Source organism: Thamnophis sirtalis, unplaced genomic scaffold (genome assembly GCF_051295495.1).
Source record: "Thamnophis sirtalis isolate CommonGarterSnake01/CBP01778 unplaced genomic scaffold, rThaSir2_p1.2 scaffold_11, whole genome shotgun sequence".
Classification (NCBI taxonomy): Eukaryota; Metazoa; Chordata; class Lepidosauria; order Squamata; family Natricidae; genus Thamnophis; species Thamnophis sirtalis.
The window spans coordinates 58,054,156-58,071,382 of record NW_028261391.1 but is presented as its reverse complement, the minus strand read 5'-3'; the positions used below and the strand labels follow the sequence as shown (position 1 = coordinate 58,071,382).

The window sequence follows — 17,227 nt, the reverse complement described above, 5'->3', positions numbered from 1 at the left end:
CATTTGAAATATTAAGGGGAATGGGGAAATACATGCAAATATCCTTTGTTACTGGAAGCAGATGGTTGTTAGTCAATGTTTTGTTGTTATCATCACGGCAAAATGTTGTGGATGAGATTCTTCTGGTGATACTTCCACTAATTAATCCCCTTTGTTACATTAATATTAATGTTTGTTATGGAGCATGTAAAGTGGGATAAAGTTGCATCATTTTGAAGCCATAATTAATTAAGAAAGCTAATTGATCATTGTGTAAAAATGCTTGAAGCAAGAAATGTATGTTAACAACTTCCAATTTAGACCTAATCACGGGACTTGGATTGCACAAATAGGATTAATGGAATCTGCTCCTCCTGCATTTTCTGTGCAAAGTAATAACATACTAATAATAGATTAGGTGCTTTGCCCAGGATGAATCCTTCACTGCTACTTCTAAATAACCAGAAATATTTTAGGGTACAAAGTAGGACTGCTGGAATCGGGTAAGCTATCCAGCTCAATTAGTCAGCAATAATGTGTGCTATTTGTTGACAAAGAGGGAAGTGCATCAGCTGAGAGGCTGGTGTGCAAGAAAAACAAAAGTTAGCTCCTTCTGGCCTGTTTCATCGAGCAGAATGTCCGCCTTTCCCCTCTATTAAAGCCTCTTAAATAATAGACATGCAGTTAGTGAAATCAATGCAGGCACCATAACTGAATTACTTGTGATGTTAAATTCCTATCTTAGATTTCAAAAAAGAACGATAGGGGGTTTAGACCAGTGGTCCCCAACCTTTGTGGCTTTGTGATTGGGGGAGGAGGAGAGGGGAACTGGGCCACGTGAGCGGTGGGCCAGCACATGCATGCATGTGCACACGTGTTGACTGCAAGTTGAGCTGTGCACGCGCATGTACAAGCCAGCCTCCCTCGTACAGCCCAGTTCCAAATAGGCCGCAACATGGTAATGGGCCGCATCCTGGAGGTCGGGGACCCCTTACCAAAAAAGAATGTATTAAAATAGAAAATAATTGTGATACCCATTTGTTTTGGGACATGTAGGTTCAAGAAATGATTTCCTCATGAGAGGTAGTCCTTGACTTACAACAGTTTGTTTAGAGACCGCTAGGAAGCATTGGAAACAGTGACTTATGACCATTTTTCACACTTATATGACCATTGCAGCATCACCATGGTCACATGATCCAAATTCAGACACTTGGCAACTGACTCGTATTTATGACGTTTGCAGTACCTGGGATCTATGATCCCCTTTTGCGACCTTCTGACAAGCAAAACCAACGGGGAAGCCAGATTCCCTTCACAACCGTGCCCCTAACTTAACAACTGCAATGATTCACTTAACAACTGTGGCAAGAAAGGTCATAAAGTGGGTCAAAACTCACTTAACTATTTCACTTAGCAGCAGAAAGTTTGGGCTCAGTAGTCGTAAATTGAGGAGTGTCTGTAATTCCTGTAATGGTGGGCTTAGATTAATTTTTCCTCACATTCTTTTTTTTTAAAGAAAGTTTTATTTTTTATTCTCTTACATACCATTTTAAGTATACATTCACATAATTGTTATTCTTCTTTACATTTATCATTCTTATACATTTATTATTTCATTTAATGGGTTATAATATAGTTTGGGCTGCTTTATTTACCATTCCTTCCGCCTGTTGTAACACCACCTTCGTTTCCCTTTCTTTTCTCCCTCCCTCCCTTCTCTCCTTCCTTCCTTCCTTCCTCCTACTCTTCCCCTTCCCCTTCCTACCTTCTCCCCTTCCATCCTCTCCCTTCCATCCCCCTCTCTTCACTTCTTTCTTCTTTCCTCCCCTCTTCCTTTCCTTCTTCCTCCCCTCTCTCTTTTCTATTATTGTAAGGGTCTCTTTCAGATCTCAGTTTATGCTTCCTTGGGATTGTATTTCCGCAAACCCAAATATAATTTGATATCATTTCTTATTCCCTTACCATCGCTAATCTATCCTATATTCCACCCTCCCTCATGTCTGAGTCTTGGATATATACTTATATATTTAATTTTTTTTCTTTTTCTTTTCCATTTAACAGTGCATTGTCTGGGTTCTATATCTTCTCCCTACTTTCATCACAGTCTTAATGTACTTTCCAAACCAGCGTTTTCTATCATTAAAATTTTTTTTGCTTCTGAAACCAGTTTCAATGCTTGTTAGAACTGAGCAAGAGGCTGGTTAGGATTTTACATTTGGAATATGGCTCTGAGACAAATTAATGTCTCTTTTCTGGTACCAAGAACTGGCCCTGAAAATATACACATATTACCTCATTTTGTGGCTGAAATTTCCCAAAATATAAAATGGCAAAAACCCCTAAGGGATCAACAGAAGAGGTAGATGCACAGTCTACTCAAATAGCATACTTAATACATTTCATTTCTGTTTGAATGCTCCAAAATGTTGACAAATCATCATCATTTGAATTCCTTTATGCCATATTATTTGTAATAGAAAATGTGTGTGTGTTTGTGTGTGTGTGTGGAGAGAGAGAGAGAGGGAGGGAGGGAGGGAGGGAGGGAGAGAGAGAGAGAGAGAGAGAGAGAGAGAAGATATTCATGTGCATATTTATATGTGCTATAGTTTAATTCTTTGAATTCTGGTCACATAACTAACGAAGTAGTTTTCATTGAAGTCTACTTTTATATAGGCATGGACAAAAGTGCCCATGTTATTCAATTCAGCTAGGTAAAATGGTTAATTCACTTTCAATTGATCAAGGAATCATTTTATCAATCAATGACGATTCTTCAATAAAAAAGAATCTTTTTAACAGAAGCGTTATCGTTGCTGCATGTCAAGATCATATTAACTACTAATTTTTTAAAAAAATCTGTCTTCCTGCTACTTAGCATTAAATGTTTAATCCAGAGGATTATGAAAGAGTAAGGGCAAGGGGAAAAAAGGAGTTCACTCAAACACAGCTAAGCTTTGCCTCTCAATTAGGATAGTAGAACCTGTGGACTGAAAACGTTTGAAAACTCTGGCTTAATCCATCAAAGGAAAATGAATCAGCTACCTGTCAATTTTAAGACGTTTTAAACTTCTGAATGGACAAGTTCAAATTGTTGCTTTGGACAGCAGAAGGAGAGAGGGCAGTGGACAAGGGTTTTGGTTGAAAAGTTACGGGCAAGAGATTTCTAAATTAGACCATACAGTTAGTCTGTAATTTTAACAGTTACTTAGAGGTAGAATGTATGTGCATGTGTGTATGCACACGCACAAACAGCATACGTTTGTGTGTGCATACGCATGCAGATACACATTATGTTATTTAGTTGAGTAATGAAACATCTATAAGCAAATAACCAAGTTGAAAAAGTGTTAAACTATTTTTTTTATTTTTTGAGAAGTTATTATATTTTAAAGATAGGTAACTATGTTGGGGATTGAAGTAGTATTCTTCCCCCTGCCCCCAAAAGAGGACTCTAGTGCACTACTTAATAAAAGGAAACTTAACCCTAGCCTTCAATTATTGTTTTTTAAAATGCTAATTAGAAAACATACTTTGTAAACTATCTTGCCAGCCCAACATAGATGCCATGTAGATCATTAAAAACAGGACATTTTTCAAATTAAAAATTATACTCTGTTCTACTGCATCCATGCCACTCAACAGCAGTTTGCAGAAATTAATGTTATCTTAGTAAATACATGAATATATTGTTGTGACCATCTGTTGGAACCTGGTTTAAAGCAGCGGCAGGAAATTGTGTTCATTCAAAATGACTGTGTCTGTTTCTCACTGTTGACTCCCACATTAACTGGGGAAAACAGTAGGTTTTCTACTCCTTTAAAAATGAAATCTTTCAAAATATATAGTCTTCCACTTTACTTGATCAGCCGTGCTTATTGTGGTTTAAAATGATTCCCCCCTCCCTCCACTCATGGAATTGAGCTTCAGAGCCCTGAAAATGCAGTGCTGCTAAATTATAAATAAGTGGAAAAAAGATATTTCTTTTGGCATGATCACTATTGTCTGATAGCTTCCCAAAAAATTAAAATGCTGTTTTAATGCTGGTAAGCATATTTATCCCCAATATCCATAATCTGGATTTCAAGACTTAAATATTGAGTCTTCCATCTTGAGTCATCCAAGTTGAGAGCAACTTTTAACTTTTTGAAAAAGAGGAGTTTCATTTGCATTGCTTCCTGCTGTGAAACATTTTGTTTGAAAGATTATCATGGCTCAAATAAATACATTTTAATTTTGACTTAATTGCGTGGCCTTTTCCAACCCTTCAGCTTTTTGATAACCCCATATATTATTTTCTCATCCTCATCTCATAATGCCCACAATTGTTTCGTGCAGTTGAGAGATCAAGTTAATGTGGAGAAGACAGAAAAATGCAACTTTTAAGATTTACTGCCTCAAGAGTAATGTTTCACATGGTCCTTTCAGACATGGCATATATAGTCTTAGTAGTCCAAATAAATCTTTTAATTGTATTGAATTATCATGCGATCAAATGTATTTTAAACATTTTGTAATCTTGGGCAATTTTAATGGAAAGTCAATTATAATTATAATAAAAAATAAATATTAGATGCTCTCCCACAGCATAAAAGCTGGATTTAATCCAGACAAGGCACAAAAAGCAAAGTTTACACAGGTGGTTTTGAGCAACTTAATTTGAAAAGCCCAACAAATAGATAATTTATCGAACTGTTAATATTATTCTTACTTGATACAGTCTAAGGCAGAGGTCCCCAACCTTTTGGACCTCAGGGACCACTCATTCATAATTTTAAATCCTGCGGATCACTAATATGATCTGCCTAATGACTGGCTGGGTGGGTGTGGCCAACTTGATGTCATTCACATCAAGGGGCACCTCGTTGACCTCTACCCGCCCCTCCCCTCCCAGCCACTCCTTCCCTGCCTGCCTGGGCTCCTTAGGGCCCCAAAAGGAAGCAGTTGTTGGAGCTAAGCAGCCACCATGAGAAAGAGTTGGCAAAACAGCTCATTTCAAATTGGATCTGACCGAGAAGGAGGCTCAGTAGAAGTACCTCACTGAGGACTACAAGCATAGGCTTTCCAAGCAGCGCGAAGACCTGTGGGAGTGCAAGGCCAGGTACCGGCACCTGGAGGATCAGCAGGGTGAGATGGTCAGCTAGTTCCAGGCCATGATACAGTCCAGGGGTGGGTTTCAACCAGTTCACGGCAGTCCCCGCGAACCGGTTGGTCGGCGAACCCGGAAGTAAGTAACTTCCGGGAATGGCGAAGGGCCCACCCACCCGTCCGTGTTCCTTACCCGGTTTTGACGAGTTCTGCGCTTCCATGCATGCGCAGGACGCATACAGCGCCTGCGCACTCCTCCAGGAGCAGCTGGAGCATCGCACAGACGCTAGTACGCATGCGTGCGCTGCGCGCGTGCACGAGGATGCCGCCGGCCCCATTCCAACCGAACCGGTTGGAACGGGGCGAGAAACCCACCCCTGATACAATCCCACTGGAACAAGGCCCTCTGGCTCTTTGCTACCAGTGGCGTTTCCCTCCAGCCTTTGCCCAAAGCCCCATACCAGGAGGCTGAAGCAGACCCAAGCCAGAATTTCTGTCCCCTTCTTACCTGCACAAAAAGACCCCGAAGGGGGAGACTCTGCAGCAATACAACCATTCATTGCATGTATCTGGCCCAGGGGCTTTCGTTTGAGGATCCTTGATTTAGTGCAATATAAAAAAATGCAAATAATTTTTCTGTGGACCCCCAAAATTTTCTCATGGACCACCAGTGGTCCACAGACCACCACTAGGTGACTGCTGGTCTAAGGAACTCTGTCACTATATTCCAAAACAGAGGTGGGTTCCTACCAGTTCGCACCTATTCGGTAGAACCAGTTCGTCAAATCTACCAAACCGGTTAGAAGGGGTTCCACCAGTGGACACGGAAAGCAGGCCACACCTACAGAAGAGGCTCCAAAAGTTTTTGAAACCCACCACTGGTCCTTGGATATGATTATTCTACCCTATCATGCTCATATTTATAAAACTCAGTGCCTCTGTGAAAGGTAAGGTGCGTTTGTGGTACAATCAGAACATTCCGTGTGTTGAAGTTGTTTTAACGCAAACTAAAGATGCCTTTTAAAAAACAAGTTTACATCATATTCTTATGCATGCCAGTGCTGTGTGTGAGGTAATTTAAGGTGGTTCTGACAAGTGTCGTCGGCATCTTCATATCCGGTCACATGGGCAGCAAGCCACTCCCATTCGGTCACATGGGTGGCAAGCCACTCCCACAAAGGAGGCCACACCCACAGAGTAGGTTCAAACAATTTTTGAAACCCACCACTGTTCCAAAAGCATTTCACTTTACTATCTCCAGTAAAACAAAACTAAATATTTCAGTTACTCAATCAAGAAATCAACATACTATAGAGATGGATGGGAAAAAAGGTCAGGATTGGGATTACAGGTATCCTCAATTGTTAATAAGTATTGCCCCATTTTACAAGCTTTCTTGCCACAGTTCTTAAGTGAATCAATGCAGTTGTTAAGTTAGTAACATGGTTGTTAAGTGAATCTGGCTTCCTCATTGACTTAACTTTTCAGAAAGTTGCAAAATATGAGGCAAGCATCTGAATTTTGATCACATGACTATGGGGGAATGCTGCCGTGTGAAAAATGGACATAAGTCACTTTTTTCCAATGCCATTGTGACTTCAAATGGCCATTAAACGAACTGTTGTAAATCAAGAAATACATGTACTTGGAGCAAGTATGTAGGAATAACAAACAAACAAACAATCTTTTTTACAATTCCATCTCATTTCTCACAGGCAGGCATGGCGTCCCCAGAGATTTCCGAACAACTGATAATTGCCTTGGAACCGGAAGCTGCATCAATTTATTGCAGGAAGCTCCGCCTTCATCAGATGATAGACCTAAGCAGCAGAGCTCCTGTCAACGGCTACACTCCCAGTGAAACTATTGCCTCAGGTTTTACACCAGGTACCACTCTCTTAATCAGACTTCGATTGGATGATGCACCTCATTCCTGCAGCCCACATGTTTCCTTATGGAAGCATTTAGACAAAAACTGTCTCTTAGTTGGTCTGATTTTGATAATGGGGAAACCAGGAATGAGGTTTCACAAAAAAGACAGTGGCTTGTTCATTAGCTTTATTAGCCGAGGTGGCGCAGTGGTTAGGGTGCAGCACTGCAGGCTACTTCAGCTGACTGCTATCTGCAGTTCGGCGGTTCAAATCTCACCGGCTCAAGGTTGACTCAACCTTCCATCCTTCCGAGGTGGGTAAAATGAGGACCCAGATTGTGGGGGCGATATGCTGACTCTGTAAACTGCTTAGAGAGGGCTGAAAGCCCTATGAAGTGGTATATAAGTCTAATTGCTATTGCTATTTGGGGGATTTTTGAATTTACATGCCAACATATGTGGAGTTTCCTGATTTGTTCATACCTCTCCAATCAAAATGTGAACTAGTTTTGTTTGCGGTTTCAGAGAACAATAAACTGTTGTTGGGTGCTATTTACTGATCTAATTCAAGTAAAGGTTTTAAGAAATGTGTATGGCTGTGCAACTCAAAATACTGCAGCTCTGAGAGGCTGGGAACAAATTAAGGAACATACCAAACAAAGATAAACAATTCTAACCAAAATTAGTAAGCAATAATCAATGAACAGTGACTCAATTTTTTATTTGTTATTTATTATTTATTTATTTGTTATTTATTATGTATTATTTATTTATTATTTATGTATTTATTTATTATTTATGTATTATTTATGTATTATTTATTTATTATTTATTTATTATTTATTTATTATTTATTTATCATTTATTTATCATTTATTTATTATTTATTTATCATTTATTTATCATTTATTTATCATTATTTATTTATTTATTTATTTATTTATTTATTTATTTATTTATTTATTTATTTATTTATTTATTATTGTGATTTGGAGACTGTCTTCCAGATAGGAGTTCTAATTATGTTGGCCCCAACATCCAAGGATATACCTAACTATGGCAACAAAGATAATATGTGAAACTGTTTTCCAAAACCGGGGGGGGGGAGGGAGAAAAGAAAAAAGGATCCCCCCATTCTTTAACCAACTCTGCTGATTTTTGTGAACACGAAGGCATCACAGATTAGATAAGCCGGACAATTGCAAACTGGAAGATGTCCTAATTCCAACCTGAGAGATGCCTCCTGCCAGGAATTTTCCAATGAATCGCTTGGTTGAACTTATTCTGACTACCTTTCCCTTCATCCTAGCTCTGAGGAAAACAACAACTAAAACTCCAAGGACAATGATAATAATTTCTTTTGTATTTTGTTGTGTTAAGAATTGATGGGAGTCAAGTGACGTATAAATTGATGATGATGATGGCCTTAGGATTTGGCAATTCCAAAATAGCAATAGCACAGATTTATATAGCATTTCACAGTGCTCTACAACCCTTTCTCAGGGGTTTACAGAGTCACCCTATTGCTCCCAACAATCTGGGTCCTCATTTTACCCATCTCAGAAGGATGGAAGGTTGAGTCAACCTTGAGCCTGGTGAGATTTGAACTGCCAAATTTCAGGCAGCTGGCAGTCAGCAGAAGTAGCTTGCAGTACTGCATTCTAACCACTGCGCCACCACAGCTCTTAATGCCCATTGAACAGAAGGCAGTTTTTCAAGCAGGATATCCTATTTGTTTTGTGGGCCTGTACTCATTGCTGAAGATAAAAACAATACAATATGCTCATCTTTTGTTTTCCAGCATGCCTGTATTCTTTTTTTTTTTCAAATGAAAATAATCTTTAAGAAATATGATGGGGAAGGGAGATTTATGAGTACAAAGGGAGTGCCTAAAGACATTTTGGTGTGGGGTAGGCACCATGTTGTGTAGTTCTCCTCTACAGATCTGCTAAGATTAAGAAGACATGATCTGCCTTAATGTCAGACAGATTCTCTTATTCACAGTTATGTATGAATTAATAGCCTAACTAATAACAAAATACTGCAAAGCTACTTTCAGCAGAATTTGATTTGCTTAACCTTTGTTATATGTTTATGGTAAGTTTGCAATAAACAGTTTGGTTTATATAGAATTAAAAGCCTTCAACCACCACAGAGGTCTACTCTGATTCAATCTGTTGAAAAAGAATCACACCAAGAGCGACACCACTTTGGGGCTATAGCTTTGATTATCAATGTATTCGTTCTAATTCGTAACCGAATGATGTGTAGCCCACTTCCCTGCTTTCCGCCCCATGTACATACAGCTTTGCTTTTGCTCTTTTATACTCAGTCATTTTCTCTCTGTGTTACCACCAGCAAAAGAACACATTCGACGAAATCGACAAAGCCGCACCTTTTTGGTTGAAAACGTCATAGGAGAAATCTGGTCCGAGTTGGAGGAAGGTAGTGTCCATTGTTTTGGTCTTGCTGGTTTTGAATTGCCAGCAGAATATGGTTCTCTGCGAGACTCTTGCCTTGTTCCTTTTAGTGCCTATGTGAATATTTGATTCTAATAAATGCAGAGGGCCACATAAAGACACATTTGTAAATAAATGCATGTCTTAAAAATTATCCTCACTGGAATCACTTCCATACCCATCATTGCTTCCCACCATGTGGCCACTCTCCAGATGTATGGACTTGTTCTCAACACCAAACGGATGTTCGCTAAAAAATTGTAGAGTTTGGAATCTAACCAGGGTTGGGTTTCAGCCGGTTCGCAGTGGTCCCCACGAACTGGTTGGTCGGCGAACCCGGAAGTAAATAACTTCCGGGAACGGCGAAGGGCCCACCCGCCCGCCCGCGCTCCTTACCCAGTTTTGACGATTTCTGCGCTTCCACGCATGCGCAGAATGCATACAGCGCCTGCGCGATCCTCCAGGAGCAGCTGGAGCATCACACAGACGCTAGTACGCATGCGTGCACTGCGTGCGTGCACGAGGACGATGCCGGCCCCGTTCCAACTGAACCGGTTGGAACGGGGCGAGAAACCCACCCCTGAATCTAACCCTCTGAAGGGTTGCCCAGGTTTGAGAAGATCTCCTCCTGCCTTTGTAATTTATATAACAGGGTGCTGCTTTTACTGATTGCCCTAAATTGTCAGATGATTCAAGACGGAAGGCAAGATTGTTAGCAAGGTCTTGCTAATACAAGTCATATCATGCCAGGGTTTTAATTTTTCAGTGGCTTTTAGTCAGCTTACACAATTCAGCATCCTTTTATTAAAGTCTTTTGCCCCACATAAATTAATTGAGTCGTATGGCTTTCAGAAAGAGATTATTTTTGGGGTGACAGTATCCTAATTATTTTCTAAAAATTTCACCACCATCTAAAAGTATTTGTAATTTTGTTGATCTATGAATTGCTGTATTTGTACTGTGAACTGGAATATAAATTCTTTAAGTAAGTTATTTGCTGCACACACATGATAACAGGGGTGAGGCAATAGAACTCAGTTGCGTGTTGTGTGACTCATTCAAGAACCATTTATTTATATATTTATAAACATGTTATAAATTTAGAAACTACTCATCTCCCTCACAGAGGGACTCTGGGTAGCGAGTAGCGTACAAGTAAAAGATAAAAAGATAAGAACTGTGTATAAATATTACATTAGGAGGCAAGGATAGTTAGATTCAAAGTTAAAAAGGCCAGAGGAGGGATGGTCTTCCAAGAGGCCAACCAGCCCCATGGCTGCCTGTTACTTTGGGAGCTCCAAGCAATTTGTCAGAGCCAGGCCTTCAGGCCCCAAGATCAGGAAAGTGAGGGCCCACCTCAGTTGTTCTTTGGGGGGGGGGGCAGAATGTTCCAAAGGGCAGGGGGAATGACAGACAAATCTCTCTACCTGGGCTCTGCCAGTAACAATTCTTTAGCTGATGGGTCTAGAACTTTCTTCTACTGTAGATAGTGTCCACATTAAAAGTTTCATATTTTGTAGTCAACGCTTGATTGATGCAAAAACCTTGAACCAAGATAGTGTTTCAAGAACTTTTAACTGATAGGCTCCCCAACATACCCTCCCTGCCTGATTGGGTGGGATGGGCCATTGTAATGGGACGAAGATCGTTCTGCAGGTAACCTGGCCCCATGTAGGGCTTTAAAGGTCACCTTGATTTGCACCTGGCAGCACCTGGCCTCCAATGGAGCTGATGCAGCAGAGGTGTTACATCTCCCTTCATTGGGCGCTCAAGATTGCTTGCGTGACCTAATTCTCTACCACCTGAAGCTTCCATATACTCTTCAGGGATAGGCTCATGTAGAATGCATTGCAATAATCCGAACAAGAGATGAACAAGTTGCTTAAAGGCATGATGAAAGTACAATACTTTGGGGTGTAGGAACCACCATAAATCTATTTATCTTTATTAACTCGCATATTATTCAAAGTAAATGACAGTATAAGTAAGTCATTCTGGTTATCACTCAGTACATGGTTCAAGCATCAGTGCCCAAATGTGCTGCGATCCTAATTTGCTCTCCGTTTTCAAATTGCTGTCTATTTAGTAGCAAACTAGCTCATACGTTTGTAACTTTTACATGATTTTTTTTTGTAAACGTCTTGTGATTTTTATGAAGTGGCTTTTAAAATAAATGCAAAATACCCATCAGGGCGAAAAAAAACCCCAACTGTTGTTATTCCATTTGGATTAATAGGTGACCGTTACATAGTTGTGGATGGGGGAGGAGGAACAGTTGATGTGACTGTGCACCAGATCAGGTTACCAGAAGGACACCTGAAGGAACTATACAAGGCAACAGGTAAAATAGATTTCTCACTCCTACTGATTGTAGAACATTTAATTTCTTTACCCTGAAAACAACTTGTAACAAGGTTTGCTGGAAGTCATGTAGTCTAAGATCTCACAGGCTGGGCCTCCTTCGGGTACCGTCGACCGGGCAATGCCGGTTGGCGACTACTCGGGGGAGGTCTTTCTCTGTAGCTGCCCCGGCCCTGTGGAATGATCTACCCACAGAGATCCGGACCCTTCCCACTCTCTCGGCCTTCCGGAAAGCCACTAAAACCTGGCTGTTCCGGCAGGCCTGGGGCTGTTGACCCCAAAATATGGTCCAGCCCCATTTAGAATGGAGTGTATGGTGCGCTGTTTTTAAATCTATCTTTTCTTTCCCTGTATTTTATTTTTGACTTATTTTTGTACTGTAAGCCGCCGGGAGTCCTACGGGATTGGGCGGCATATAAATGTTATTAAACTTGCAAACTTGTTCCAAAGAAGCTTATCTTTGAAGAAAAGCAAAAATTGGATTTGTGGTTCTTCAACTTTCTTTACTTCAAGAAATGAAGAATAAATTATACAGCGCATTGATTCTACTATATAATATTGTCCCTTGGGTTCATTATGAGTTTTTCGATGTAACTGAGATCAGAGTATCAGTTTATTCTAACAGGCATTTTAAATGAAGATACATAGGAACGGGCTACATGCATGCATATATTACTCACTTGGAAACCTCTTGACAAATGACACATTCCAAGAACGGATAAGTTATGCTATGGGTTGGTCATTTTGGCTAGCTATGCACAACCTACTAACCATGGCTTTTATACAGATGTTGCATTTTTGTCCATGAATAGACTTCCTGATGGTGCCGGGATGTCTCTCACGTAGATTTCAAGACACAGCTATGGGCTAGAGCTCTGTCCCCTTGTGCACTGAGTATACAAAAGTTTGACCACAAACATTTTGATGGCAAAGGACAAACAGAGATGATTCCTGTCATGTGGTAACCTGATTCTATGGGAAAGATATTGTTGCCTTTAATAGCCTTTATCACAGCAGAAAGGTGCTTGAATTGTCTAGACAAAATCTTTAGGCAAAATGCTATACCCATAGTTTTTCACTGTATCAATTCTTAAATAACTTTTCCCATTAACAATATTTTATTTCTCATGCAGGAGGGCCATATGGCTCTTTAGGTGTAGACTATGAATTTGAAAAACTTCTGTGCAAAATATTTGGTGAAGATTTTATTGAACAATTTAAAATCAAGCGACCTGCTGCCTGGGTTGATCTGATGATAGCATTTGAGTCTCGGAAGAGGGCAGCAGCTCCAGATCGGACAAATCCACTGAATATCACCCTGCCTTTTTCTTTCATTGACTACTATAAGAAGTTTCGAGGTCACAGCGTAGAACATGCCTTAAGGAAAAGCAAGTAAGTCAGAAATTAGTTAATAGCAATAGCAATAGCAGTAGACTTATATACCGCTTCATAGGCCTTTCAGGCCTCTCTAAGCGGTTTACAGAGAGTCAGCATATTGCCCCCAACAATCTGGGTCCTCATTTTACCCACCTCGGAAGGATGGAAGGCTGAGTCAACCCTGAGCCGGTGAGATTTGAACCGCTGAACTGCTGATCTAGCAGTAGCCTGCAGTGCTGCATTTAACCACTGCGCCACCTTGGCTCTGTTAAGCTGTTCTGTGACTGTTTTTTTTCTGGAAATAAATCATATGGAGTCACTGATACTTAAAAAAAAAATAGATATGCAGAAGATTCATCATAGAATAATCCAGAAAGTTTTTTGTATTAATTGCATGAAATATGAATAATTAATTCAAGTTCAATTGGACAAATTGCTAACAGTATGTGAAGCAACACCAGCATAAAAACAGTTTTTTCTTCCTTTCCAGCATCAAGCTTGTAAAATTGCCAGACCCAAACCTCCTTCCTTAACTAGTCCATTTACAAAAAGAAAACCACATCTTTCTTTATCCCTTCCTTAAAAATTTCATTTTGTGAAATTGCTCCATTTATCATGAGGATGTAGGCTGTTTATCATAGCATTTGCTAATGTAAACAATCTTAAAGTATGTGAGAAGGGAGGTTTTTTCCTTCTATTTGGAACAATCTCCCATTAATTAGTGATAGAAAGGATGGTGTACTATGCAGGTACAATGGCGTATCTTTAGAATTTTGTCTTTAGAATTTTTTAAAAGCACCAAAGGCCTCTTCTGACAGGAGGGTGAAAAAATCTAGCCCTCTCCCTACAAAAACATTTCTGTTCACACGAAAGATGACACTTGAATTTCACCATCCGACTAGGCCTCATTGTCACATGTTGTTCTGATCCAAGAGACTCACCAACTCAAAAGCAGCACTTGAGAAAGGGAGTGCCCTTCCTTGTGCAAAGAGAAGTGTGCTCTGCTAGTGCAAAGCCTATAGTCATCTTTAAAAGCATGTCCTTGCTGTGAATGACTTTTTGTCTGTAACAAGTGGCAACCAATTCAAGATGAGAAATTCTGCCTGCCTATTTTGCAGGGGGAAGGGCTGTCAGGCACAGGAAACAAGTTATATTTCAGTGGCAAGAGTTTCCTGCCAGTTTTAAACAATATTTCCCTTCTACAGAGTGTTAGGTGTAGAGGTGTACACAGGAATGTGGACTGACCTTGCCTTAAGACTTTTCCATTTGATGTTAAATGGAAAATAGGATTGAACAAGTAAGATTGATTCCTGACATGATAGAGAATTAACTGCTTGTACTCTGTCCCTAAAATCTATGTTCCTACAGAGAGGCTGGAGTTGAAGGGTCAGAGCTGATATACATCCTTGTACTAACTTTTTACATGTAGACTTATAAATATTCAGTAAGGATCATTTTCAGTCTTTTCCCCAAATGGAATATAGATTCATCTTTTCATTCCTTACAAAAAGTTCCAAGTAATTCTTAACCTGTACAGTGTTGCCTCCGTTGACTTTGTCCCTATCTTCAAGAAAGTTTCTTAGAACTGGGGTAGGTTTTTTTAAAAAAAACAGTTGCTTTCTTTGTTTTTTTGCAGTGTGGATTTTGTGAAGTGGTCCTCCCAAGGAATGCTGAGAATGAGTCCTGATGCAATGAATGCCCTCTTCAAACCTACAATTGACCACATTATAGAACATCTCAGTAGGTATTAAGGGTGTATAAGGCTTTAAAGTCATTAAGAGTCAGAACATTCAGAATGCAGAGATCTTATCTCTTCAGGACAATTAATCCCAAATGTTTATCATATTGCACTTTTTTTTAGCAGTTGTTTAGTCTGAGTATATAAGTCTTTTATTGTAATTTCCACTGAACATACAGCCTGAAAAATACAAATTCTATATGCCAGAAATAATTATGTTCTTGTTTAACGATTATCATTTCTGTAGGATTATGGTTGAGATTATCAAGTTAATATGAAGAATGTTGCCTATTTTGATTTCTTTACACCGTCTCCCTTCCTGAACACCTATATACTGTATAACATCCTGATCCATAAGTATCTACAGTATATATACCCCCATAGACACGCATACATATACCTGTACCTAATGTTTTTATCAAATTGTTCTGATGAGACTAGATTCTTTTCTCACTGGGTCTTAGTAAATGCGCTATTTTTCTCATCCCTTGGATTTCTTTCTCTGCTCAGGTGAGATTTTTGACAAACCTGAACTGACAAATGTAAAGTTTCTATTCCTTGTGGGTGGATTTGCAGAAGCCCCACTTCTACAACAAGCTGTACAGAATTCTTTTGGCTCAAAATGCCGAATCATCATCCCTCAAGATGTGGGGCTCACCATCCTCAAAGGAGCAGTCCTCTTTGGTCTGGATCCTGCTGTCATTAAAGTGCGTCGTTCCCCCTTGACCTATGGGGTGGGAGTCCTGAATCGCTACGTGGAAGGGAAGCACCCTACTGAAAAGTTGCTACTTAAAGATGGCACCCGTTGGTGCACCGACGTCTTTGACAAGTTCATATCGGCTGACCAGTCCGTGGCACTTGGGGAGACCGTGTCCCGCAGCTATACCCCTGCCAAGCCTTCTCAGCTGGTCATTGTGATCAACATCTACAGCTCGGAACACGATAATGTGAATTTCATCACTGAGCCTGGAGTGAGGAAGTGTGGCACGCTGCGCTTGGATCTCACAGGAAGTGACAAATCTGTGCCAGGCCGGAGGGAAATCAAAACGCTAATGCAGTTTGGAGACACTGAGATTAAAGCCATGGCAATTGATGTTGCCACTTCTAAAAGTGTAAAAGCTGGCATTGATTTTCTAAACTACTGATTTTCTTTTCTTTTCCATGACCCTCACCACCTATTGTTTCCATGTTCTGTTCACTGGCTGCCAAAAACATCCTGAATTTTGGCTAGATAGATAAAGCATAGAAGAAGAAAGCATCAGGATTTTTAATTATTATTTTTTGCTCTTCAAATTACCAATATGGAGTCTGAACATAGAGTTATCAGGTGCTACATAGTAAAGTGAACAACTCAAATATGTAATGAAAATTAAGTGCTGAAATATTACTTCTCTATTTATTTGGGAGACATGTTGCTTTACTTGATGTCTTTCATATGTTCTGAATTCTAGGGCCTAATAATCAAACCTGTTATTTCTACATTTAGGGTACCAACTAATGTACTTTTTTTTTTTGAAGCACTAAAAGTGAAATTTATAACCATGATTTGTGGTTATCCATTTCACAGTAGAAATTCGTTTTCAGCTATTTTAAAAGATAACCTCTCTTATTTATATGATGGAGTAGGAATACTGGAATTTAAGCATGTAAAATTGCAAATGAACAGGTTTAGAAATTGGGTCTTTGTAGCACAAAACTGTTGTTCGTTTATAGGATCAAATGACTTGTTGGTTTGGTGGGGGTTTGCTTCTATTTTAAGTTAGTAAACCTGTTAGAGTTGCCATCTTATTAAAGAAATGATCCAGTAGTAACATTTGTGGGAAATGCTGAAGCAACAAGTATACTTAATGTCTAGATAATGCCAACAAGGATTAGAACATTATTTTAGGAAAGGAATTCCTCCCCCCTGTGGAGAGAAGTGACATTGCACCTGAATAATTGGCCATTTATAGTTTAAAAAGCACTAAATGTTCTGTCCAATTAATTCACACCAACTTCAATTTTGCAACACTGATGCTTGCATTTCCCTCTTTTTCAATATTGAATAGAGAACTTCCCAAAGATTAAACCAATTCTGTAAATGAGAAAGTGTCCCCACTTTCCATTTTACTGTTGGCAACCTCTGGCTTTATTTATCTATACCTCTTGCCAGCCAGTTCTTGTACAAAACAAACAAAGGGGGTGTGGTAGCAATAGTTAACCAGAGATCATCTCTATCCTCAGGTTGTAGAGCGAAAGGATCCATTTTCATTGTCTTTTTCAGCCATGCCAAACAAAGGAATAACTTCCTGTGTTGATCCTAGAGAGTGGTATCTCATACAAGAAAAGTGATAACATTTTCCTGGGGCCAACTTA

At 39.7% G+C, this 17,227-nt stretch overlaps 1 protein-coding gene across 3 annotated transcripts in view; it reads left to right on the top strand.

Annotated features, from left to right (window-relative positions):
- HSPA12A (heat shock protein family A (Hsp70) member 12A) overlaps positions 1-16,683 on the top strand; it is a 49,092-nt gene extending 32,409 nt beyond the window's left edge. For all 3 annotated transcript variants that reach the window (XM_087725870.1, XM_087725868.1, XM_087725869.1), the window contains exons 7-12: positions 6,783-6,954; positions 9,296-9,382; positions 11,633-11,737; positions 12,891-13,149; positions 14,771-14,874; positions 15,383-16,683. In XM_087725870.1, the coding sequence (XP_087581996.1) occupies positions 6,783-6,954; positions 9,296-9,382; positions 11,633-11,737; positions 12,891-13,149; positions 14,771-14,874; positions 15,383-16,017 (1,362 nt within the window). In that variant the 3' untranslated portion in view covers positions 16,018-16,683. The remainder of the gene's footprint in view (positions 1-6,782; positions 6,955-9,295; positions 9,383-11,632; positions 11,738-12,890; positions 13,150-14,770; positions 14,875-15,382) is intronic.
- The last annotated feature ends 544 nt before the right edge of the window (positions 16,684-17,227 follow it).